Below are 22867 nucleotides of genomic sequence, written 5' to 3' on the forward strand. Positions count from 1 at the left end.
GGTATGTTTCCTCTCCAGAAAGCTTAACGGCCACTTGTCAAATAATTTGACCATCAAGTGGGAAAAAATGGTATGAATATGAGAGTTGCAACACTTTGTTGTGTATTTGGATGGGGGCACTGTTCCTGTCAGAATTTACTCTGATCATAATCCACTAACGTTCCTACATTCTCTAAAGAGCCCAAGTCAGAGCCTCATGTGCTGGGCATTATTTTCACAACCATATAGCCTACTGAACAGGCACATTCGGGGCGTGGACAACATCATGGATGACACCTAGTCCCGTGCCCCGTGCCCTGTGCCCCGTGTGAGCCAGAGTAAGTCATTGTTTTGTCTTGTCTCTCTCTCTCTGGTGTCTCCCATCTCTTTCTCTGCCTAGTCTCCTTGAAATTGCCTTTCCAGGTACCGGACTTGCTGGAGCTTTGGGTTCGAGGGACAATGGTTGGAACTGCTGGGGAGGGGTTGAGTGGATGGGGTCAGCTGATCCATTTTTCCTCTGCTTTGCAGGCTTAGGTGAAGTGTCCAAACCATAACTCCTAGACAAGTTTGAGTACTTTTAACATTTGATATTTACTCATTTCAAATATTGATATATGTAGGCTATGTTCTATGTTTGGGTGCCAGGGGAGGGGTGAGTCATTTTTACAGAGGCTCTCTTTGAGAGGCCTCTGTTGTAAGGGGGGAGGTGTCACGGCCTTGCCTGGCTCCTCCTGTCTGTGTGCTGCATCTGTCTCCTACAGGTGAGCCGGGCGCAGGTGTATTAAGTCACGCTAATCACTCCCTGGTCTGGGCCTTTAAAAACGCTTCAGAGGAGACCGGGTTGTCCACTGCCGCCGCTCCGTCTCTCCCGCACTGATTTGGATTTGTTTTGCTTATTTACTGCACCGCATATACTTATTGCTTACACTTTTATTTTTCAAATCCAACTCCACTACTGACTTTACTTAACCTATTCTGTCTATTCATTTAAATATAATACAGTATCTCTACTCCGCGTGTGGCCTTCCCTACTCTGCTCTGAGCCAGGCTTGTAACAACTGTACTTCCAGAAAAACTGCAGTTATTTTTTGTTAGGGAGAGCAGCAATAGACCTTGGCAAACTTTTATATTGTTAACAAAACAACAACAAAGGATTAATTATTATAATACCCTTTGGTAAAAAAAAGACATTCTAATAGGTTTCTTTAGACCTACTTGACAACATGTTTTCAGGTAGTGTCATAAAGCCCTTCCCTCCTATGATCTCCTTTGTAGGCTGTTGATCTGGCTGTTTGATCTGGCTGTTTGACCTGTGCCCTGTGGCTGTATGATCAGGAGAACAACTCAAAAATTGCTGATCCAAAATATTGAGTGTGTGTCTGCACCAAGTCCACAGAATTTACTAAGTTAGTGGTTAGAGACAAGGCAAGGAAACTCACAGGGGGGCTACATCTGGCGCGTAACTAAAGCACTCCGTTCATGATGCTTAAAAACAATTTTAGAAGACTGGTCTATTTTTTTAAGTTCAGACACATATTCATTCCATCCTGGCCTGATCTTTTGCTTTCGTTTTTCTTGGATGAATAATTTACTGTCATTAATTAAACAATTCATCATTTTGTCATACATAATAAATTATGTTTGTGGCTCTTACAATTTAAGTTGCCAGACAATAGCTTCAAGTGGTATCTCAGTACTACTAAGACTTTTATCAGTCAGTGAATTTAGTCTAGTTAGAATCTATTTTGCTCATGATTATCATCATTATCATAGCTGGTCAGTCAGGTAAACTGTCAAGAATTTTTACCATAGAGACAAGTATGTAATCTGCTGTGGCTAAACCATAATCTCAGCTTCCACTAAGCAATCATGACCATCAGCTGTACATATACAGTGATCCAGCCAAGATGTTGCATGCCATTCTTCACTAATATATGTGTAGCTGTCTACTGATAGTAGCACTTTGCTTGAGAGAACTAATTTACTGTTTTCGCAGAATTTATACTGTAGGTGTTTCACAAATAGAGAGTTATCTGCCACATCAGCATTCACATCACCCATCACAAAAATGTATATTTTATATTTACATTTATTCATTTGACAGAGTGAGTGTTTATCCAAAGAGACGTACAGCAACAGAATAGCATTTAAGCTATTAACATTGAAGCACTTTAACATTTAAGTTACAACTTTCCCTTTCTTTAATTAATGAGCTGATTAAAACTTAACCTATTGAGATATTCATTTTCATTTTGGTAGCATTCATAGGGAGTGTAAACATTTAAAATAATAAAAAACATACCTATCATGTACAGTCAACTTGATTCAAGCCATTTAGGAGAAATATAGCCATTAGGCCTATCATTATGATATATTATTGCTTACACTGACAGGTTAAATATTAGGCTTCAAGGCAGTGCTGCCACTGTTGACTTCAAGGCATCTAATCCTAACCCTAACCCTAGCGCCTTCCAGGCAGCGCTGCCTTGAAGTCTACGATGGGGGCCAAAAGATATAATGCACCATACAGATGGGCACACAAAATATGTTCCTGTAGTGGCCACTTGGTGGAGCTGTAACATTGAACTTGCACTTTTCCACTACTACTGCTACTTTGTCCTTTTTTCCTTCAAAAAAACTTTCATGTACAGTCAACTTGATTCAAGCCATTTAGGAGAAATATAGCCATTAGGCCTATCATTATGATATATTATTGCTTACACTGACAGGTTAAATATTAGGCTTCAAAGCAGTGCTGCCACTGTTGACTTCAAGGCATCTAATCCTATAACCCTAACCCTAGCGCCTTCCAGGCAGCGCTGCCTTGAAGTCTACGGTGGGGGCCAAAAGATATAATGCACCATACAGATGGGCACACAAAATATGTTCCTGTAGTGGCCACTTGGTGGAGCTGTAACATTGAACTTGCACTTTTCCACTACTACTGCTACTTTGTCCTTTTTTCCTTCAAAAAAAACTTTCCTTTCAGACCCCCTGTTGAAAAAATGTCCAGGTTGACATCACTTTCTCCTGTCTTTGCTCAGGTGCAGACATAAATGCTGTTGGACGTCAGGTGATGGAAGAACTCCGAGACTGGGCCCTTAAAACCGGCTGCTTTGGGGGAGCTTTGGCTCAAGCAGCAGCGACGTACCATATATGGGTCTCAGTGCCCATAGAGACCCACGTTCAATTCCAGCCTGCGGTCATTCAACCATCCTCTGCTAGGCTAACCCTTAAGCAGCCATGGCCTACTGGTTAGTGCTTCGGACTTGTAACCGGAGGGTTGATGGTTCGAACCCCGACCAGAAGGCACAGCTGAAGTTCCCTTGAGCAAGGCACCTAACCCCTCACTGCTCCCCAAACGCCGTTGTTGTTGCAGGCAGCTCCTTGCGCTGGGATTAGTGTGTGCTTCACCTCACTGTGTTTTCACTGTGTGCTGAGTGTTTCACTAATTCACGGATTGGTATAAATGCAGAGACCAAATTTCCCTCACGGGATCAAAAGAGTATATATACTTATACGTATTTCCTGATCCAATCCCATCTCTCTCCCACTCGCTTCCTGTCTCTCAACTGTCCTATCAATATAAAGCTCAAGGACGTGGAGGCCAAGGCCACAGCCACCAGGACTGCTGGCCAGAAGGTGGCCCACCTGATCAAGTCCACCTTCAGCTTCAGCTTGCCCAAGACCATCAGGACAATGGCGTGCTGGACCACATGGTGCACATCACCACCGGCTGTCGGCCACTCTGTCCCACTAGCTCACCCAAGATCGGCAAGCGTGCATGGAGGAGCGAAGCGTGCGCTTGCTGTCCTCAGCTTTGTCGTCTGTGGCCTCCACCTCGTCTGTCTCCCTGGCGTCCTGCTGCTCGGACGCTGAGCAACGCCACACCGCCATCTCCAAAGGCGTCAACGCGTTCCTGGGGCGGCGGAACAGTGCGTTCCTGGCCGGCTGCATTCCCCAGATCAAAGACACCAAGTCGGGCAAGCCCACACCCACGAAAGGAGAAGAAGAGGAAGAAGTCCAAGAACCGCAGACACCTGGAGCCACCTGACTGGAAGTACAAAGAGGCCAAGGAGGAAGGAAGGAAGAAGGCAGACAAGACGAAGAAGAAAAACTAAATGGTCATTGGTCAGAGACTTTACACAATATCGAGTGTGTGCTCAGAGATTCTCCACTGGCATTTGATTGACTTTTGCGCCATCACACGTGGCATCAGGGTTGATTTGCTGTGTTCATGATGCATGTTCTCTGACAGCCATACTTACAGTCCGGTATTACGCGGATATTGACTTTGAAGTGCTCTGATGCTGACTTTGTGACACTTTGTATTCCTGTACTGTTTTGAAGAGCAAGTGTTGGTAAATAATGTCCACTGATCTGAAACTGATGAGCCCATCTCCAAAGAATTTTGTAAATTCTTATTACATGGGCCTGTGTTGATATACAGGTAGATTATGTGTGATGTATGTAACTATGAAGGTGAAATTAGGCTTCTTGCTCCCTTTTGAGCTAAATACAACTTGCTAGTCATACGTTTATACATTTTAGGACAAAAAAGTGTCCTAAAGTGTCAGGATTCACATACTACCTGTCCACTCTGTTTACCAAGCTAGCAAGATGAGGCACTTGAAAGGACTTTTGCCAACTGTTGTGATTGTGGATTAAAAGTGGCTACCATATGGTCTCTACTAATCACCCTTGGCTGTGTAGCACATTTCTGTGAGTGGAATGAAGTGAAACACAAAAATTCCCAGTTCTGCTTGAAGGGAGTAGTTGTAATTTTCATGTCTGTGGATTTCTGAAGAGACTTTTGTTTATTTGTTTGTTTGTTCATTTTTTCTCTCCGATGCCCATCTGTGGTTTACGTTTCACCCATATGGGGAAATGATTTCCCTTCTTTGCCATCAAAATTACTTTTTAGATGAGCACTTTTATTCAATCTCAGGAATTACACCATCTTGGTATACTACAAAAGGGGTTACAATGGAGTATCACACCAGACTAAGTTACACTTACATAGTTCACAGTGCATACTTTATGTATATAACCCTTAATGCAATGACTTTCAACTACGCCTCTTTAAAGCACTATGCCCAAAATGACAGGAACAAACATTAGTGCATCTTAAATTATACTTGAGCCAAACTGTGAGGTTGAATTGTATTTACCTGTATATTCATACATTAGTCACTTTGTAAATAGTCTGCAGTTACAGAGTATCTTGCACTTGAACATAAAATCTGAAGTACATTGGGTTAAATAAAAGATAAACTGGTATTTTAGACAGTAAGGATGCAGCATAGTGCTGTATTGTGTTAAGACTATGACAAACTGTGCACCAGTGGAATGACAGCGGAGCTGTCGTTTGGCTAATTCCTGCTATTACAGGAACAGAAAGGGTTTAACTTGGCTGGCGTGGTCTTGTTCTCTAGTAATCCGCTCATGGTGGCAATGTTATGTGACACACATGACCTGAGCTGGCCAGACTCACAAAATGATGAACCCTCCATTTTGGTGTCTTTTCTCATATACATTTTAAAACTATATCTGAAAGAAATGGCACATTAATTTAGAACACATACTATGAAACAGAGTTTATACTGAACAGAAACAAACAAAACCACAATAGCAGCCTCAGATCCACATCTAAGGCCTAAGGTCTAAACCTCTCATGAAATGTCTTGAATCTAAGTAGAGTTTAAGCCTCATCACATTGCTGTGTGTGAAGTTCCAATTCATATACCACGAGCAAGACTGTTTGCATGTACATGAACTGAAGTTCTAGTTTACTGAACTGAAGTGTCCTTTTTAAGCAAAGTGCAGCACAGCATAAAGTTAGTGACATAAATTTAGTGAGTGATTTACTGAAAAAATTACTTCTAATGTAGGCCTACTACACACTCAGGAAAGGAAACTGTTCTTTTGTAACAACAACTTATTTTCTTTATTTAAAAATAAAATGCAGCCAGTCACACTGCTGTGTGAGGTAAATGGGGGAAGGCAAACATTCAGTATGTGAAACAATCCGGACAATACTTACATTCGCATTATAATTGTATGATGAATATTATTTGATATAATTTATTTCTATGTTCTTCTGAAAATGGATCCCACGCTACAATTTTCGATATACTATTGCACAACAAACTGTTGATGTTGAAAGAGTTCAGGGGAAAGCCAGATCTCAAAATCACATGGATGAAATAGGACAAGAGGAGGGGGAAATGATCAAAAACCATTCCTCTGTTCCTCTTAGCACCAGTGTGAAGTCTCCCAGCTGTGTAGAAGACATAGGCCAAAACGACAGATAACATGCCTTGACAAAATGCAGCAGGTCCAGTCTAGGATAGCATTAATGCATTCTACTCGATGTGGTATCTTGTTTTAAAAATGAGCAATGTTTGCCTAAGATTATGTTTCATTCCCTCATAACTCCTCTCATCCAACGCCACTGAGTGACATACAAGATAAGAATGCCCTTATGGGGTCTTATGGGTATTGCCACATAAATTAGGCTGCTACATATCAAGGATGATCTGAACTCTGCTAGTCCCTCTCTACAAGCAATAATAGTAGGCTATATATGATCTGTCGATGTGGTGTTAAAGTAGGCCTATGATGCCAATGCCCTAAAGTAGTCTGAATGTTAGGATACCCTATGCAATTTGTGTCAGGTTAGGCTAAATGGAATTAGGTAGCAAGAAAACCATACATTTCACATTATGAGCCATGCATATGGCATGGCCTTGGTAATATCCGTAAACGCCAAAATTGGTCTATTCATAGACGCTAGACAGCGGAAAAGAAAAAAAGGAGAGAAAATGAGAGGTTAACAGGAAAACAGTGAAGAGAACGCATTCCAAGCGAACCGCGTCTGAGACAATGAGGTGTGGTAGGGTTGCCACATGTAGTAAGGCCTACTGGATTTCCCTGGATTGTTCTCTGTGACTGTCCCGGATTAGTTAGTAGCCTAACATTTTCCGGGACACGAATTGTCTGCTAGTTTCAAATGAAACGGCTATTTGTTTTGGTTCTTGGTTGTGTTCATCTTACATCAGATCCTGTGTAGACTACGTACACAGACATAAAAGACATGCTTTTTGTTGACTGGCAGCAAAAATAGAGTTTACATTATTACCTAGCAACTGCCGCGCAACCACAGACCCAGAGTCAGACCCCTCTTGTAGTTACACGCGCCTGTCTAGCCTGTTGCTCTGTAGGCTAATATAGGAAGGGACAGCAGCAGGGAAAGGAGTCCAAAGCCAGTGCGTGTGTCTGCGTCAACAGTGCATCAGGGCAAATATAGATAAGAAGCTATAGGAAATGTTTCAACATTGTATTCACCATGCGCATCACGCACAAGGCCACCAAGGGACAGAGGAGTACATGTAGCCATTAAATAACTTTATTGCTAACTGCTTTTCTCTCTTCGAGAATGTTTACGATGTCAAAATGCACCAACTCCGTGTTACATGCAAGGATGATCATGCAGCATCGTCTAACTTGAACGTTTAGGCCTACTCTAATTAATTGGGAACGCATCTTGAGTGCGCACTATAGCGCGGGAATGGTGCCAAAAACCTCCCTTCCTACCATCAGGTGGATCCATCAAACGTCTACCTCTCCGGAGGTTTTGTTTTTGGTGCATTTTGTCTGTTTGTCTAAAATCTAAGACAGTAGAAAATTCTGTTTAAAGACTTAATTAAATTAAAAACATAATTTTCTACTGTCTTAGATTTTAGTTTCACATTGCAAGTAACGCTTAACATGACCAATAGGGCTACAAATTGTGGTTACTGTCAATAGCATATTGCGAGTAGGCCTAGTTGTGAACCATAGGAACTTTAATCGTAGCCTATAGCCAAATTAAAATAAATGCAAATTTATGATAAGCCTGTCAGTTCGACTGGCGACCCACAGTTGGATAAGCAGGTTCCCCCGAACAGTCTGCATTGCTACACTGAGGGCTTCTCTGTCTGCTGATGTTTTGCTCAAAGGTCCAGGCGGTCCACATATAGCCTTCATGCCATTTCAGCTGAAAACACTTTTCATTTGTTAGCCTACTTATAAACGTATCTTTATTAGTGTCAACATTACAGTATTTAGGCTATGTTAATCTCAAGCCACTCTAAGAAATGGCCGTAGGTCTACTTTTACAGTACAGCACAGGAACATCTATTCAAATTGCAGTCCGAGGGATATTGTCCATAAAACGTTGTTAAACTTAGCCTATAGGCTAGGATACATAATCACATATTTGGAGATTTGAAGTGGGCTCATATGCTTCCATAACATATTGATGTAAGAAAGAGAAAATGTGGTAGGCCAGCCTATGGCATTTCTCATATCTCGCAGATAAATGGTTATAGTCCTGTTTTGCCGATGGTTAATACGCATAATAGTTTAAGCAACAATAGCAATAGCTTGTCACTAATAACGACACAAATAGACTAATGAATGTTCATTTAATGAAGTTTCAACATTGTACAGTGTTCCTACATGTATTCATGTTCCAACACAAGCCTACATGTATCCATCATGTTCCAACAGAACAAGTACATGTTGCAACAATTCTGGGCACGTGTTGGATACGTGTAAGTTCATGTAGGTATATGTAGGCTGCTTATAAAAAGGCAATTATTCTGATACATGTAAGTAAGGCAGGTGTTATGACGTTCGGTTGGTTGATCAGATGGACGGTCGGAAGGTTTTAGGCACGATTCCCGCGCCATAGCGCACCAGAGAAAGCGATAGACTCGCAGGTTCCAGGTGTCATTGTTGATATCCCATTTTAATGTACGAAACTTATAACTGCTTGTACAACTTAATATTATGCATAGTATTGTTAATATTGTGTTATCAATGTGGCACGTAGACAAACATGTCTACAGTTTATGGATTAGCCTTATATCTTAAGAGCTGGTGATAGGCTTTTATGAGAAAGCGTAGACTGAGCGACCTCTTAAAATGACAATAATGCACCATACAAGTTCAACAGCATAAAATTAGCAGCATTTCTTAATATTTATAACTGTATAATTTATAATATATATGGTTTATATAAGGTTTTATTTTTTTTTTAAACATTTTTTGGGGGGTGGGGATTTACACAAATGTGGCAACCCTAGGGGTGGGACATAATTGTATATTTAAAATCTGTAATCTTACCCTAACATCAGGAACACAACAAAGTTTGGTTGCACTTATTGAGATGGAGCCGACGGACGGAGACACTGTTTGTATGTTTATCACAAAGCGGATGACGTCTAGTCCCTCTCTAGACCTCCGATTCGAGTTTTCGTTTTATCAGTAGCCTAGAAGATTTAGTAGCAAGATACAGCTGCTCAGACTGCGTTGACCGGACACATATCAGAACATCGTCGCTCGAGAAGAATGTCGACGATTGAAAGAGTTTTAGCTACATAATATCTCTGTTGGTTTGTCGAAAACTACAACATTATACATATTTGAATCGGTGAAAATGGTATCGTGTCGAGTTTGAGAGGTTTTCGAGCATGCGGTTTAGTAGGAGGATGTGAGTAGGATCCAGCACATCTGGAGATGGAAATCTCTACGTGACTGTTAGAGACGATTCAACGTAGGCTACTTGGGATATTGTGAATCAAAAGACTTGTTATTAGCCTACTTCTATGGGAGATAAGCGGTGCTCTGGCAAAATTGCTGATGTAAAACGTTTCCATAAAGAGTTGGATGTGAACTGACTTGTTGCTGCTACGGGAAACCCAGGTAAAACCAGGTGTTTTAATCAGCTTACTTTTCATGATAAAGACTAGATAGACTAGTAGGCTATCCAAAGTCAAACTCTTAAAGACTCTTTTTTATGTTCTCTTGGGCATTCTGTAGGCTATTCGCTTCTTCTCCATGTTGGTGTTATTTGAATATCACTTCAGAATAGGCTACGCTCTCTGGAATTTGTGAATAAGGCTTCAGAACCAATGTATTTTCATAACAAATTCCTTAAACTACCATCAGAAATTTCAACAGTGAATAGAACATAGGCCTATTTACATTCCAACTCCGGAATGTTATTATCCTCTAAACTCAGGTGAGTCATCTGAGATCACTATCTCAACTTTTATAAACCACCAAATAAGCAGAGTGAAAAGTAGATAGATGTGTTCAGTGTGGGCTTTTAGAAAAAGCTTCATGTTGCCATGTCATATTCTTGTATCTATTAAGTCTGAAAGAGGCAAAGGCCATTGGAAATAGACAAATATTTTTGTTTGAGAAGGAATGAGTTGGCCTACAGAAGAGAACTGTATCCTAGGCATATTTAAACATGATTTCACATTAGTTTCTTCCTTGAGAAATAGCTCTGGGCGTTATTGTAGACAAGACTAGAACTGGCTTTTCAGAATATTCCCCACCACCAATTGTCAGTGAGTCATGTCTATGTTTTTTTGATTCTTGAAGACCATAACAGAGGTACTGTAACTGTCAAGGGAAGATAGTTTCAATGTCGTAGTTATATTTTTATTCTTACTGCAAATAACTTGCCATGGTAATATTGTCAGCATTAAACCATTTTGAAGAAAAAAATGACCAAATCTTTGTCCACTGCAAATACCATCTGAATAAAGTAAGGAAAAGTTGTCATTGTGATGAAATCATAGCAGGCTGAGTTAAGCTCAACATGGTCTGTTTCAGCACTGCAACTCTGCAAACTGTAGGATTGAGAAAGATGGAACCTATTATAATATGGTGGGTGGTAGTTTTAGCACAAATGGAATTTTATTTTTCCATGACAGAAATATTCTACCACAGATGTTATCAAACATATAAACTCTAAGACTTATCATTTGCATCATAAATCTCATTTTTGACTAACCATACCCATTCACATAGTTTTGCCAAAGAGTCATTGCAACATTTGTCAGTAGTTAATCAGTAATGCAACTCAGATTCATCTTCCCACGGATCATAGACAGGAAACACGTGAAGAAGGTGTCAGTCTTATTCTCACAGAAGAAGGCAGATCACGAAGGCTGTTTAAAGCAGAGAGGAAGTTAACTCTCGAAAACTGAAGCTATGAGTTCGAGTAGACTTAAGAACTCTATCCTGCTGTTTGGGGAGGTTTGCATTCTCTCGTCTCAATCTGATTTACTGGGGCGACTGGGGGGAAATCACAGACAGTTATGTAGCTCCATGGAGACTAGCTTAACTCCAACGGGATGACACTGTGTTTATGTCCAGTGTCTTCTGGGTGGCTCGCAAATTACACACTACCAGTATACAAATTTCATCAGACCCCTGGAGAATGAATGACTCTTAACTGTAAACATCTGTAAAAAGTCACAGTGCAATTGTTATATGCTTCCTTGAAGCAAGAGTGTTGGCCATTCCCATGAATGTCTTTCTATCAGTCAGTCCTGGTGAAATGTATTTCTTGACTGTGGACAGGTTTGTGCTGTCAGAATCTTGATGGAGATATGCATTCTTTCTCATTCACTACATTGACCCAAATATGTCAAATGTTTAGGTCATCATGAGAAATAACTTGATTGGCAACAGAAAAGTATAGTAAATCTGATGTCTATCCTTAAAGCAACACCAAAGAACTTTCCCTCTGATGCACGCACGTTATTTGTTTATCCAGCATCGGCTTTGCAAATAACGATGTCCACAGACAAGGTAGAGTATGTTGCATGATTTATTAAAGTACGATTCATTGCGACATCAGATGCAAGTCAAATTTGTTTCTTATGTCTCATTCCATCAAACTACAGATCCGCTACCCGATCTGGCAATTTACATAGTGCGGTTATAGCCGATATGGGCCGCAAAGCGAATGCAGAAGTGCCGTTCACCCTGTTACGAGTTGATGAACCACTGAAACAATTTTGGAAACATTATTTTAAGGTACAAAAAACTCTTTGGTGTTGCTTTAACAATTAAATCCCAAAACAATAAAATATTGTAATAGGTATAGAAAGGTTTTGGGTCTGGCATTCTGTAGGATCAAATGAAGAGAAATGGCAGAGGCTTCATAGCCATACTTTAATGCACACAATTTGGTGAACACAGTGATCCAAGTCAGTTTTTCTGTCACCTGGAATCAACTTTTTAATAGCATATAAATATCAGGGCAACTGTTTCATCAAAGTATTGGCATCATTACTATTTTCTGTGAGAAAAAGACCTCCATTAAAAAAGAGATTTGTCTCAGTGTCATCACAGAGCCTGGGAATGAGCGTCCTCCTACAGGAAACATAATACAGGAAAGGCCTGGGCTCTGACATCCATTTAAAAGCATGCCACAATAACTGCTGGGGCATCTCAGAAAAATGTCACGACTGCTGGTAATAATTAAAAACAGAGTTGATAAACTTGAAATCAGAAACCTTCTATATCAGAGAGTAGGGTTAAAGCAACAAGCTACAAAAGTGTACACAGATCTGAAATTAAATATACCCCCCCCCCCCCCTTTTGACTTTTGACCTTCCGAAACATCAAGTATTATGAGTGTGTCATGTCTGTGAGAACTTAAGCTGGCCAGGAACTCTGGCATCTGTGCAGTGCATTGCAAGAGGACACAAAAAGGGACTCAAAATGGCACTCAAATCAGTCCTCCTCCACCCTGTACACAGTGTTATGATGGAGCTCTGAAGAGGCAGCCAGTTAAAGAAAAATGTAACTGGAATCTCTTTTGGCTCTAATGATATGGTTCACAACACTTCCCTGATTTTGTTTTTGATTATGCAGATATATACATATTTTAGCCAGCACAAATATTTCAAACACAAATACAAGACCGAAGCTTGGCCCAAAACCCCCACCTCTCTTGCCCCCAACAACAAACAAGTAGTACACACACACACACACACACTCAGCCATATTGCGTGCGTGACCTGGTATATCCCAGTCCTAACAAATGAGCTGCCCCAAGTTCCCGGCTGGCGTGCTGGGTGCGGCCTCTCAATGGCAGGAAGCATAGCCATCAATATTTACTCTGCGTGCAGAGCAGCCATAGAGGCTCCAGGCCGCCCTGAACAGCCAGTCCCGCTCTCCCCCTCTCCTTCCTCCCCCCCCCCCCTCTCTCTCTCTCCCTCCCTCCCTCCCTCCCACCGGGGCTGGCTGCAATTAAGGGGCAGCCAGACTGACTGGACGCAGTCCTACGGCTGTTGTTCTCTGAGCTCACGACTTCCTCTGCTATGGGTACAGAGGCAGTGCGCCGCGGTGGCCATTATTTCCACTGGGGAAGAGGCGCTCCGCGCAAAGATGTCTAGTCAGCCATTCAGCTAGCGCTGCTGTCGCCATAGATGAGGAACTTCTATAAGTGAAGTTTGGTGTGAACTGATGACAGATAGAGAGAGAGTGGAAAAAAACAGAAAGCTGACGACAAGATGAAAGTGGTGCATGAAAAATTAGGTTTGATCACAAGGGCCAAAGGTCACAGTATATTTTTACCCTCTGTTTCACAGAAATGGGGGAAGTCACCATACTCAAGGCCCTGCTTGCCACAGCTTGGCTACTATGTGTTCCTGCAGGTAAGACTCAGGCACACCACAAACCGCCATCACCACATTTCTGTTCTGCATGTGTGTTTGTGTGTGCATGCGTAAGTGTAAATCAGACGCAGATGTGAGGATTTGTACTGTGCAGTAGCAAGACAATGAAAAGGAGGAAGTGAGAGCCTTCCTGCTGTGCTTGCCACTTCAATCCTACAGGCTGTGACCCAGCCGGCTAGACCTGTGTGTGGCGTGAACTCCCCCAAAGACAACTCTCAGTGGCCTGTAGCTCTGTATCCTTAATGCCTCTGTCCTATTCTCTATGTGTCGATCAGAAAGGCGGTCAGATCCCCATGGGAGTAATTCTTGATAAGAAGTGTGAAAATGACAATACAATTGGGTCTTGTTTAATGTCTGCATACAGTGATTAACTGAATGGATAGATAGCATGTTTAGTAACAACAGAAGAGATGTGCCTCTGGCTATGACTCATTAGTTTCTTCTTTGTTGTGCAGATCAGATAACAGATTACTCATCCACAGAGGAAGGTAAGAGTTAAGACAGTGTTTGGGATGTTTGTTAGGACAAGTGTTTAACTCGTGTCTTAACAAACATGTCAAACATGTCCATAGAGATTACCCATTACATGTGAATAGCTATGTGTCTTTCAGAAGTTACATGTGCATAGCATGCTAACAGAAGGTCCACCTCCCCCACCCCCACTTTACTCCTTTACTCTCTCAGTGGCTGGCTCCAGTCGCTTGGTGACGTGTGCGTGCGAAAACCGTCCAAACTGCCCTGGCACTTGCTCTGGCCATTGGTGCTTCTTCACCGTGGTCCACGGTGTCCAGTCCAGGGGCTGCTTCGAGCAGGCGCAGTACGAGACCTGCCGCACAGCGCGCATCCCAGGCCTGCACATCTCCTGCTGCAACAACAAGGACCTGTGCAATGAGGACCTCACCGAGCCCAAAGTACCAGGTCAGGGACACGGCCTTTCAACATACAGTTAGGAACAAGATTATTCATACCCCTGGCAAATATTCATTTAATGTTGATTTTCTCTTGACCAATATATTTGTTCTGGCTGAAAATGACAAATTATATATAATAATAATTTTGGACATGCCATTTTTCATAAATATTTTTTAAAAAGATGAAAATGCTTCTTTCTTGGATTCCATGTTTCTACCACATTGTCTTACAACCTTTAGCCGTGTGGCAGTGTCATTTTCAGTCAGAACAAACATATTGGTCAAGAGAAAAGCAACATTAAATCAATATTTGCCAGGGGTATGAATAATTTAGCCCCTAACTGTACCTGTTTGCACCACAGACAGAGCCTAACATTGTGCGAGATAGCAGAGAGGCACCGTAGCAATGTGGCTTGATCTATCTTTACCACCATCTCTGAAAGTATTGTTGGTAGGGCAGCAAGAAATACCTCAGCTGGAAAATAGAAATAGCTTAATCTGCTGAACACCAAAATAACTTTCATGTGCAACAGCAAAGCTCAGTTAGGAACACACAAAATATAAAGTTAGATATCTGTATCAGTCTATATTAGTCCTGTGCAACAGCAAAGCTCAGTTAGGAACACACAAAATATAAAGTTAGATATCTGTATCAGTCTATATTAGTCCTGAGGGTGGCAGGTTCAGATCCCACCCTCAATATAACTACTTGAAGCCCTAACTAGGGCAAACCACTGCCACAGTCCTGCACACTATGCACTGTCTTTAGTTTTTAATTATTTGGAACAAACTGATCAGAGAAGAGCAGCCTATGCAGGGTGAGTATAGCACCTCATACCAAACGTTGCTTTTGAAACATCAGAGGGTAAAGACTGCCTAGTTTAGGTTTAGGTGTTAATTATGATAATACCTGGCTTTTAGCCCCTCACACCACAGCTTGTTTACATAAACAGGAATAAACTAGGAGGAAAACACATGTATTGGTTATCTATATCTGTGACCGTCATTGTACAAAGCAGCAGTAAAGAATGTAAGGCGGTTGCTGCCATCTAGTGGTCATTGTTAATCCACTGAGGGGCAGGAACGTTTCACATATGAATGACTCATAGTGAAGATCATTTTGTTAGCTAAATATACTATAGCATTTAAAAGTTTTTACTTAAAGTATACTTCAAAAGTGTACATATAAGTCTATTTTCATATCTGTATGTGTGTGTGTGTGTGTGTGTGTGTGTGTGTGTGTGTGTGTGGTTGTGACTGTTTGTGTTTGTTTTCTTGCACGTACTGTATATGCCGTGTGTAGAGGTGAAGCCACCGGCTAGTGAGACAGGTCCAGACAGCGTGATCATGCTGGTGGCCGTGCCTCTGCTGCTGCTGCTGATCGTCGCCATGGCCACGTGTGCCCTGGTGCTGTGGCTGCGCTCCCGCAAGCCCCACTACAAGGACGACGACGACGCCGCCATGATGAAGATCCCTGCAGGAGCTGACCCCAACTACGGGGTAAGGTCTGCCCCTCAGGGCTGCTAAGCTCAGAGCTGTCAGGCCAGGCTGGGCAAAGGACACAGCTGTTGACATTCCACCTACATAATTTCTTGTTAGGGATGGAATCCCATTAAAGGAAAATTCCGGTTTTTAGCACTTTAAGGCCCTTTTAGTAGTAGTAGTAGAGTAGCCTACTACAGTATGCCTGTTGGCAGCCACCCTGAGCAGTCAAAGGCGATTCAAAACGAGTCAGAAAGGTCGAGACAGGACCAATCGTCAAAATTTCGGTGTCCACCACTCTAGTTCATCCAAAACAAACCAGAAAAGGGACTCAAAGTGCTAAATACCGGAATTTTCCTTTAACATTCCACTTGTCTGACCTGCACTCTGTGCATCCAAAGAGGTTTTACATGTTCATTAAACTGGATGCTCTAGCATAGCAGAGTATCCACATTGCACTGAAACATTGCTGTCAAACCCCTTGCTTGCCTTGATTACCAAATCGAACAAAGTATAATATTTGTAGTGTATGCAGGAAATGTTTTAATATTTAGTAAGAGCTTATGTTGAAAGTAATGCTAAGTGCACATGGACATGCTGAAGAGGATGCACCTTGTGTTTTGCGCAGGACATTTTTGATGAGTTCTGCACCTCTGGCAGTGGGACAGGGCTGCCTTATCTGGTGCAGAGAACGATGGCTCGACAGATTTCACTTGTGGAGTGTGTCGGTAAGAGCATGCTCTGCTCCCCTTGTGCTCATCGTTTGTAGTAATACAGCAGTACATCACTGATTTAGTCAAAGTTTGTATCACAGTATCTCACTGCTGTGTGTGTGTGTGTGTGTGTGTGTGTGTGTGTGTGTGTGTGTGTGTGTGTGTGTGCGCGCGCAGGTAAAGGCCGTTATGGAGAAGTGTGGAGAGGCACGTGGACGGGTGAGAGTGTGGCTGTAAAGATCTTCTCCTCTCGGGACGAGCAGTCCTGGTTCCGTGAGACTGAGATCTACAACACTGTTCAGCTCAGACATGACAACATCCTGGGTGAGATGAGTCCCCCAGTGACCTCTTGTTGCTCTTAATAGAGTTTATATTCCAGAGATTGTAAAGATGTAATGCTCGGAATAATAGCATGTGTTTGTAGGATATTAACTCTTTTAAGGGATGCATCCTTCTTTTCCAAAATGTGTTTATGTTATACAGATAGAGTTTTCAATGTGTTCCTGGTTCCTTTTTAGACCACCATATTGTTGTGTGGAGGGTGGATTAACTTGTTTTAGAATGGTTGGATGTTAGGGCTTTTTGTGCTTTTCTGGGCAGCAGGTGTAGTCCACCTGACTCCCTCTGCGTTTCTACCGTTAGGCTTTATTGCATCAGACATGACGTCCAAGAACTCCAGCACGCAGCTGTGGCTGATCACACACTTCCACGAGCTGGGCTCGCTCTACGACTTCCTGCAGTACAGCAGCCTGGACCCCGAGGGCTGCCTGCGCATGTGCCTGTCTGTGGCCAGTGGCCTGGTGCACCTGCACACCGAGATCCTCAGCACGCAGGGCAAGCCGGCCATCGCCCACCGAGACCTCAAGAGCCGCAACATCCTGGTCAAGAGGAACGGACAGTGCTGCATCGCCGACCTGGGTCAGTCCAGCAGCATGTTTGGGTGTCTGTTTGCAGGAGAGCAGAAGCACCACAGACCACATCAACATGTTTATGAGCTGGCTATGTCAACACTAATCCTATATAGACAAGACAAATAAATGTCTATACAGTAAGCCCATGGCACACCCTACTTATTTTCCTTAAGGATACATTTAATTAGGCCTTTAGATGTGTAGGTGAGTTTCATGCAGCATTTTTGTTTGTTTAGTTTTGTTTAGTTGCTTACAAAGTACTTATAATGTAGGCACTCCTATCCTCTATAGTATTGACAGATGCAGTGGTAATTCCTAGCTAATGTCTCCTCTGCACTGTAGCTTAAATGTTATTCTATTGCTGTAAGTCACTTAGTAGTCAGATAAATTAATGTAAATGTAAATGTTGTTTGTTGTAGGCCTGGCCGTCATACACTCTCAGAACAATGACTACCTGGACGTGGGCAACAACCCTCGCGTGGGCACCAAGCGCTACATGGCGCCAGAGGTGCTGGATGAGAGCATCCGCGTGGAAGTCTTCGAGTCTTATAAGCAGACGGACATTTGGGCCCTCGGCCTGGTGCTGTGGGAGATCACCCGCCGGACCGTCGTGAATGGTAATGGCCTGTCCAGTGGGGAAATTGAGCTGTCGAGAGTGGCTATAAATTGAAGTCATTTATGAGCTCTTGGCTAGATTAATCAACCCCCCCAAAGAGTTTCTAGCCTGTAAATTCTTTAACAGTGACAGTTTCATAATGATTCAGTTAGTCATACCAGAATGAACTGACTGGGCTTTACAGATTCCGGTGATAAGTACTTTCTTATATTTAGGCTATGTTTAGATGGAAACGATCTGAAGAGAAAACGCAAAAGTGGCGTTACATTCTCACTTTTTATCCCGCATTGACGCAGAAGCATGTTGAGCCCTTTACACGAGCATTTTTTGGGGGAAATCTGCGTGCACACGGTGATGCAAAAGTGTGTGAAATTCAATGTAGTATGCATGCCAGGCGGCTAGGTGGTAGTGTGAAGCACCACCAAGAACACCACCAAGTGCAGACTTTTGCGTTTTTACCCTTTAGACGGGAACGCGAGCGTTTTTACCCTTTAGACGGGAACGCGAGCGTTTTTAAGATTTCCACTCTGGATGGTGGTTTCACCACTTTTTTGCGTTTTTAAGGCCCAAAAATGCTGTCGCCGTCTAAACGAAAGGCACGTCGGATAAAATATTTAGTTTTCACCCGCGAGCATTGTCGTGTAAACCGGGCCTTATTATCAGCTATGGAAAATGTGTGTATTGGGTACTTTTGAGAAGTCACCCAATCAGACATTACGCACTTGAAAGATTATGAATTTGCGTCTAGAATAATGTCCGTTTTGTGCGTCGATCTGGCAAACCATGTTGCACAAACTTGTCGTCATTCAACAAACTCTCCTAGTCTCCCTGCCTCCCTCTCTCTCTCTCTCTGTCTGACTGTGTCTGTTATCCTCTCACATGATTAGCAGTGCAGTAATTATAAACACTGTTATCTGGTGTCAGCACTCTCTCCCTCATACAATCCAGATGCTCAGTCATACGAACACTCAGACCGCCACGGAATCACAGTGCCCTTACAATGTAATACACTCTCCAGGGATCCGCTATCAGACCTCACTCTTTATTTTCTTTCTTCTCTTCTCTTTCTTTCTATCCCTTTTTTTTTCATTCATACATATTGCCTGAGGCGCTCATATTCACTCTTAATCTTTAAGCTATGTCTGGAAACGTTGTCCTTTTGGGCTGGCGAAATTCGAGCATCTTACGTATTTAATTCCAATGTAATCAGAATGTAGATATTGTCCCACTCCATGTTCCCCCTTCTCCCCTAAGGCTTGAGCTGCGGCTGGCTGCTGTCCATCATGCCTCCCACGGCATCAATCCTCCTGCCAACCTCCCCCATTTCACTACCCCATCTGATAGATACAGTTTTTAGTCATGGCATTCAGTCTTGCTACACCTTCATATTTGGCATGGGTGTCGCAAGAGAGCCCCCCCCCCTTCCTAAAGTACTGATCAGTGGGTTATTTTGTGGTTATTCTAGGAATTGTGGAGGAGTACCGTCCTCCCTTCTTTGACGTGGTGCCCTCGGATCCCAGCTTTGAGGAGATGAGAAAAGTTGTGTGTGTGGACCAGTATAGGCCAAGTCTGCACAACAGGCTGTGTTCCCATCCGGTAAGAGAGACACACACAGTCTCCCACACACACGCGCGCACGCGCGCACACACACTCTCTCTCTCTCTCTCTCTCTCTCTCTCTCTCTCTCTCTCTCTCTCCCACACACACACACACACACACACACACACACACACACATACACACACACATACACACATACATACACATACACACATACATACACACACAAACACACACACACACACACAAACACACACACACAGACACGTATAAATACACTGTTGTATAAAACACCATGGGCTTGCTGTGTTTAAACACCTCAGCAGGAATCCCTGAGAGACTGTTGTTGCTGCTGCTATCCAGGTCACTTCTGTCATCTGGTCTCAGCGTCGATGTAATTTACAGATTGTCTTGATATTCTCTCTCTGCCAGATCCTGTCCACCATAGCAAAGGTCATGAAAGAGTGCTGGTTCCAGAGCCCCCCAGCGCGTTTGACAGCTCTCCGTGTGCGCAAGACCCTGTCCAAACTGGACCAGGACGCAGACCAGAGCACAGAAAAGCTCAAACAGGACGTCTGAACAACAACCACCACAGGAAGACACAGGAATCGACCCAAGCGTGGAAATCAAAGTTTAATATATATATATATATATATATATATATATATATATATATATATATATATATATATATATATATATATATATATACTGTATATTTGCTGTTTCCTCTGCAAGAGCTGCCATGCTTTTTCCTTGTGATCTTTCTTGAGATGGCCTCGCCTAATGTGCCTTTTGAGACGGTTTCTACGCTTCAGCCCATGACATCACTGTCCAGTCTCGTGTTCTATGGCCAAGGCCGCCTCTTAAGATTTCCTGCCATTCAGAGCCTTTGACCACTGTTTTGGACTCAACTGAGACGGACTTCAGGCCCCGCTGGTGCTTTTCTCTGCGCGCTTGTGTTTTCTTTTTTTTGTACAGGAATGTAATCCAGGATTTAGTGACTGTGTCGTAAAAGCCCGTCAAGCGTGACAGGCGAGCAACAGAGCAGACGCTGGACAACTAACGAGGGGAAAGTGAATGCACGTCAGTGCGGCATTTCAGTCCACAGTTCTTGGTGTCCTGCTCATTTTTCAAGGCTTTTGTTTTGCCAGGATGTGCATGTCATTCTGGCTTCCCTCAAACATTTCCGCAAATTCCTTAAGGATTTTCCTGTCATTCCTGAAGGAGGTATTTCATTCCAAATAGCTGGGCAGGGTGGGAGCCATATTTCCCATTCCATGTCAGTGTGTTTAATTGTATGGATGGAGATGTATTGATTCGACTCTTCCTGGAAGCCCACTGCATCAACCACATGCACGATGCACGTTCCCATTAAGACACCACTTCCTTTATTATTTCAACACCATTTGCCATTGCACATGTGCCAATAGTGATCACATCAGTATCTTCAGCTCTTAAGCTTGCCATTTATTACTTTTGTATGATATACATTTTTATCAACAAGATTTTTGTAATCATCATCAAGGATATCCATAGGCTACAATTTTTTGAAGTATAAAACAATAATATTATATCTATAACAGGACATGGTGATAAATTTAAAAAAGGAAATAAAGAAACACTATGCAATCATGGTCATTCTTTTAGAAGTCATGTTTTTCAAAAAGCAATTGTAGGTTTAGGTGGCTGTTTACTGTAGATTGGTTGCCTTATAATCATTCTTGTCCTGTGACTTACTTGTACCTAGATTTGTTATCCACTAGGGGGCAGCAATTCATATATTGTCTGCTCCAAGGCGGTCTAACACCTCATAACTTCTTGTGTGCACATAACACTTGTGGTGATCTGCAACACATATTGTTCTGTTTATGTGAAACATGTTTCATTCAATTAACTGAATAACTGTTGTGCTTTGATCATATGCAAACATATACACATATGGATCTATTGCTATTTTGACAGCAGTCTGTGATAAAGTTAGTTTACTTGTAGCTATCTGAAGACATGGCCCTAATCCTGCAATATCTGCAATTCACTGTGGTGCGACAGGATTTCACAGACACAAAATGTAACCTATCTTTCATAATCATGTTTCATTCAGACCTATGCTTTTGTCTGTGAACGACTTTTATTTTACTCTTCTGCAAAGAAGGTTTAATTGCCCATTCATGTACAGACCCTGGCAAAAATAAAAATGAAGATGACAAGAGTGTTTCAATATCAGATTACTCATTCTGACCTTATACACAACAGCTGTAAAACATATCCTAGTATCAATTCTTTAACTATTTTTAGAATACATACAACTTGAGCTGAAGACAAGTAATCAAATCGAACATTTTATTTTGTATTGACGTTTTAAAATCCAGAAAAATGTATATCTGACTGTAGGTGAACTGACAGTTATACACAGATCCTTTTGTTCGAGGGCCAGTGGATCCTATAGGCCAAGAATAGGACAGTCATTGATTTGTGTCTGTGAGTGCGCCCACATCTGAGTGTGCATGTGTCTGGGTGTATCTGTCTGTGCTGTGCGGACCGTGGGGAGATAATACTCCTTCAAAGCCCCAGCCTGTCTGGTCTGAGAAAGGGGGGTTATTTTTAACAGAGTACAGAGGCCTCCACACTGCCTCGGAGCTTGACCATGCCGGCCCCAACCCACCCCTGATCCATCACTCTCTCCTCATCTCTACTGCATAGGCTGTCCAGTTGGTATGCAGCTTACTGTAATGGATGTACTTGGTGCCACATGTGTGGACAAAGCAGACAATATGCATTGGGAACAGCCAGTGACTTAGATGACTTTATGACGAGATCAGCAAACCTGACAAGCTTCATGACAGCTGTGTAACTCCGGCCTAAGTATGTTCAAAATAACCTAATTAGACAAACATATCTGGAAAGATTGGTGGTGGAAAGATTTGAGTTTATTCAAAATGTGGACGTTCTTGCAAGGAGCTATACTGAGCAAGCAACTGGTGGTTGTAATGCAATCAGGATTTGGTATGCTATTAGCCACATCTTAAGGTATCTGCTTAATTAAATAATACTTAATCTTGCATACCCAGAATAGCTAATGTTTCTGGAGCAGATTTTTTCCTGTGTCATGTGGTTATTAAAAGAGCATGTGGAGGGGGGTGGGAGGCATCAAACGCCTCAG

General features: G+C 42.4%; 1 protein-coding gene across 1 annotated transcript; it reads left to right on the forward strand.

Annotated features, from left to right (window-relative positions):
• The first annotated feature begins 9165 nt into the window (after nucleotides 1-9165).
• acvrl1 (activin A receptor like type 1) lies at nucleotides 9166-21914 on the forward strand. The gene is made up of 12 exons (XM_042098104.1): nucleotides 9166-9729; nucleotides 13425-13490; nucleotides 13967-13999; nucleotides 14196-14429; nucleotides 15726-15922; nucleotides 16533-16632; nucleotides 16795-16941; nucleotides 17260-17535; nucleotides 17948-18145; nucleotides 19610-19740; nucleotides 20137-20339; nucleotides 20404-21914. Exons 2-11 carry the CDS (start codon nucleotides 13427-13429, stop codon nucleotides 20281-20283), a joined length of 1527 nt encoding a protein of 508 aa, XP_041954038.1. The 5' UTR covers nucleotides 9166-9729; nucleotides 13425-13426; the 3' UTR covers nucleotides 20284-20339; nucleotides 20404-21914.
• The last annotated feature ends 953 nt before the right edge of the window (nucleotides 21915-22867 follow it).

Source organism: Alosa sapidissima, chromosome 7, assembly GCF_018492685.1.
Source record: "Alosa sapidissima isolate fAloSap1 chromosome 7, fAloSap1.pri, whole genome shotgun sequence".
Classification (NCBI taxonomy): Eukaryota; Metazoa; Chordata; class Actinopteri; order Clupeiformes; family Clupeidae; genus Alosa; species Alosa sapidissima.